The 3,528-nt window shown below is 50.8% G+C and overlaps 1 protein-coding gene across 1 annotated transcript; it reads left to right on the top strand.

Moving 5' to 3' along the window:
• The first annotated feature begins 361 nt into the window (after positions 1-361).
• CLEC14A (C-type lectin domain containing 14A) lies at positions 362-2,898 on the top strand. The gene has a single exon (XM_048485962.1). The coding sequence runs from the start codon at positions 417-419 to the stop codon at positions 1,755-1,757; it is 1,341 nt and encodes a 446-aa protein (XP_048341919.1). The 5' UTR covers positions 362-416; the 3' UTR covers positions 1,758-2,898.
• The last annotated feature ends 630 nt before the right edge of the window (positions 2,899-3,528 follow it).

Genomic DNA, 3,528 nt, shown 5'->3' with positions numbered 1-3,528 from the left:
GACATGCTCTACAGTTTCATGGTGAGTTCATTTCATTCCAATGGAAAAATCATATGAATTCATGAGGATCCGTCTGGATCCGTTTTACCTTTTCCTGTTCTTATATAAAGAATGGTCTGAAAGTTCATTCTACCTTTTAACGTCTAACATGCATGGGCATTTCTGCGCACATTCCCTGGAATGAGAAGGAAAGAATTGATTCCTCCCTTCCCAGGCTTTTCAACAAATCACGGATGTTAAGGTCAAGCCAAGCCGCGAACACATTTCCTTTCCCTGCTTCCAAGGGAAGGCTGGGAGGGCAAAGATAGAGTTGTGATGTGAATTCTAAGGAAAAGGAGTTGCCCGAGACGTCGCTCCTTCGTTCCAGGCTGCCCTGTGAACCCCATCTCCGCCCCATTGTGGAGCTTGGAGGCAAGATGAGAGGGCTCCTTCTAGCGTCTCTCGTCCTCCTGCAGCCGCTCTCCGTACCAGGACTGCCCGGAGAACCCCTCCAAAGAGACCACACTTGGTGCCACAGGTCTGGGGCCTGCTACAGCGTCCACCTGGCGAGCCTGAACTTCAGTGGCGCCAAGGAGGCCTGCGCCCTGCACGGGGGAGCGTTGAGCACAGCAAGCGGAGAGACCGAAATCCAGGCCATCTTCTCTCTCCTCAAAGAGGCAGTCCGCGGGCTCGGCCCCTCTGTGTTTTGGCTGGGACTGGTGCGGAAGCCTCCACAGTGCACCTACCAAGAGCTGCCGCTCCGGGGTTTCTCCTGGTCCCCCGCGGAGGCTCAGGAAACCGGGGAGAACGAGACCAAGGTGACTCTATCCTGGGTGAAGGAACCCAGCATGTCCTGCATCACGGAGAAATGCGCCGGCCTGCAAGTGGCAGCGTGGGAGCTCCGCGTTCAGCCGTGGGGCCTGAAAGAGCGGTCTTGCGTCAAGGCGAGCCCGGGCTACATCTGCAAGTACCGCTACGGGGGCACGTGCCCTGCGCTGCCTCTGCCCGGGGCTGAGAACTTGCGCTACACGCTCCCTTCTCGCTTGCAAAGTGCCGACCTGGCTTTCAGCCCACCGGGCACTGTGCTCACCCTCAGGTGCCCCATGCGAGAAGCGCGGCTCACTTGCCAGGTCTCGCCCGTCGGCTACCGCTGGGAAGGCGCGGAACGCGGGCTCTGCTCCTGCCCCAGCGGCTACTGGAGCCCAAGCAAGCAGCAGTGCGCAGAAGCAGCGGCCTGCTTGGACGCCCAAGGCACGTTCCTCTGTATCTGCGCCTGGGGCTTCCGCTTGGCCGCAGACGAGAGGTCCTGCCTGCCGGCCCAAACGAAAATACTGGCAGGTCCTGCTGGCTTGGTCACCGTCACACCGACAGCGGGCGGAGCTTTGCCTTCCGGCAACACCAGCCCGTGGAATGCGAGCAGTTCTCCGGTGCCCTTTCCTGCCACCGAGGCCAATGGCAGCGCCCCTGAAGGCGAGGCGCCTTTGACTTACCCACAGTCTTCCAACTACGTCTTCATCTTGATCACGTTGGCTGTGGTGCTGCTGCTGATCTTGGTCATGGCCTCGCTGCAAGTATTCAAGTCCTGCTTCAGGGTCTGCTCCTCCAAGGGAGTGGCCGCCGGCAAGGAGCATTCTCCACCTGCAGCACCGGAAGGTGACCTGGAAGCCTCGGCCACTGGCACCAGCTCCGAGCATTCCCTGGGGCCAAGCAAGGCAGAGTCCACCGAGGCTTCTCAGAGGGATTCCGAACCAGTGACTGGAAAAGTGGAGTTGGAATAGCTTTAAGGGGACTGGGGTTGTTCTCTAGAGACAGTGGCATAGCCTACTACTTTAAAGTCTGGGGGTTACCGAAATGGTGCTAGAAAGGTGTATTTTGGTTGCCAGAACATTTCTTTTTGCAGTAAGATGTTACTGAAAGGCCTATTCCTTTTGAATTCTGTGTGTGCATAATGACAACTGGAACAAATCTCACTCTATTCAGAATTTGACTGACTTGCAGGGTTTTTTTGTTTTGTTTTACAAAATCTTGTAACATCTCACAATAATTAGCATCTATTTTCCACATGAGTTGCCAGGTGGCCCTTCCATTACAGAATGACCTTTATTTCTTAATACCAAAGAATAGGGCAGAACAAGGCCTAAACACAGAAACATTTTAGCCTCGTAGTGTTCAACTATTTTGAGATTTTTGCCTGTTAATATTGCTCATGTATAGCATTGTTTTAATTAAGGGAGAAATGAAGGCACTGAGGCAAAACAGAATAATTTTGCGACCTTGATTAATTCCAACACTTTCATTTGCCAGTCCAAAATAATGCATCTGCTACAGTTATTGGCTTAAATATTGTTGAGTTTAAAGATAAATGCTGGGTGAAATACTTCTGGCTTGTTTTGGTTTGGTCTTCTAGAATTTATTAACTTTAGTTGGTTTATTTTTACTTCTGAAGAACAACTTTCCTGCTCACATCAGCTGCACACATGTGCATTCAGCTTATGGATTGCTGTCAAAATTGGTCATATACAAAGAAGATATCTGGACATATATTTAAACTACAGTCTTGCAGTCTTACTGCTCATGGAACTGAAGATTGGGTTGTGAGGCTGCTATCCTAGGCACAACTGGAAGTCAATTCCACTGAAATAATCAGAACTAACTGTAAAGTAAAATCAGAAATGGATTGTAACTGGACTTTAGTGTGTACAAATTAATGTTCAGTTTTGTTTCAGAGTCCAGAAATTATGAATATTCATTATTCTGGGTTGCGACCCCAAGAATATTGAGCTGTCTGCCATTAAAAGCTGTTTATTTTTATGGCATTGCATGGCAGTTCACTTATATCAGTGTATACTGACAGTCCAGGAAATAGCCCAGTCCAGAGTACAATTGGTACATCTTTATCACAAGCTGAGCAAGCCAGCCAGAGAGACCCAGCCCCCAGGTCAGTCCTGATGTGATCAAGGCTTGTAAATGAATTGCCTTTTACAGCGGCTGGAGCCATAGTAGTGGCTGCTACTTCAGCTGGCTCTAGTCTAGCACCTTCAGCCCATTGGAAAGTTCCTGAGTGAGAAAGGAGAGCCTGTTTGCAAAGGTAGGGAAGGCTGTGTGTGTATGTGCATGAGGTGGGGGGAGTTTTAGAAAGGAGACCCCATTTGCAAAGGTAGGCCCTGTCTCTGTGTGTAGGGGGAGGGTATCTGAAAAAAGTTGGTTTGTTAAGTTAGGAAACGCTGTGTGTGTGTGTGTGTGGGGGGGGAGAGTTTGAGAAAGGAGAGCTCATTTGCAGGGGCGTATCTTGGGGGGAAGGAGCCTCATGGCATAGTAGTTAAGTGCTTGCGCTGCCACTCACACGGTCAGGAGTTCGAGCCCCCTGTGGGTCAGATATCCTGGCAGCTGGCTCATGGTCAACTCAGCCATCCATCAATTCCTTGGTCAGTAAATGAGTACCTAGCACATAGCTAGGGGGTAAAGAATAGCCGGGGCAAACTACCCCACAAAAATGGCTTGCCTATGAAATCTCTGCTTGCAGTGGTACCCCAGGGTTGGACTCGACTG

The sequence above is a fragment of the Sphaerodactylus townsendi genome, linkage group LG02 (assembly GCF_021028975.2).
Source record: "Sphaerodactylus townsendi isolate TG3544 linkage group LG02, MPM_Stown_v2.3, whole genome shotgun sequence".
In the NCBI taxonomy this organism is placed as follows: Eukaryota; Metazoa; Chordata; class Lepidosauria; order Squamata; family Sphaerodactylidae; genus Sphaerodactylus; species Sphaerodactylus townsendi.
The sequence above is the reverse complement of the archived record's forward strand: the minus strand, read 5'-3'. Positions and strand labels throughout refer to the sequence as shown.

Excerpts from the sequence above, each read along its gene's own strand:
- CLEC14A (XM_048485962.1), top strand. The coding sequence starts at position 417 with ATGAGAGGGCTCCTTCTAGCGTCTCTCGTCCTCCTGCAGCCGCTCTCC.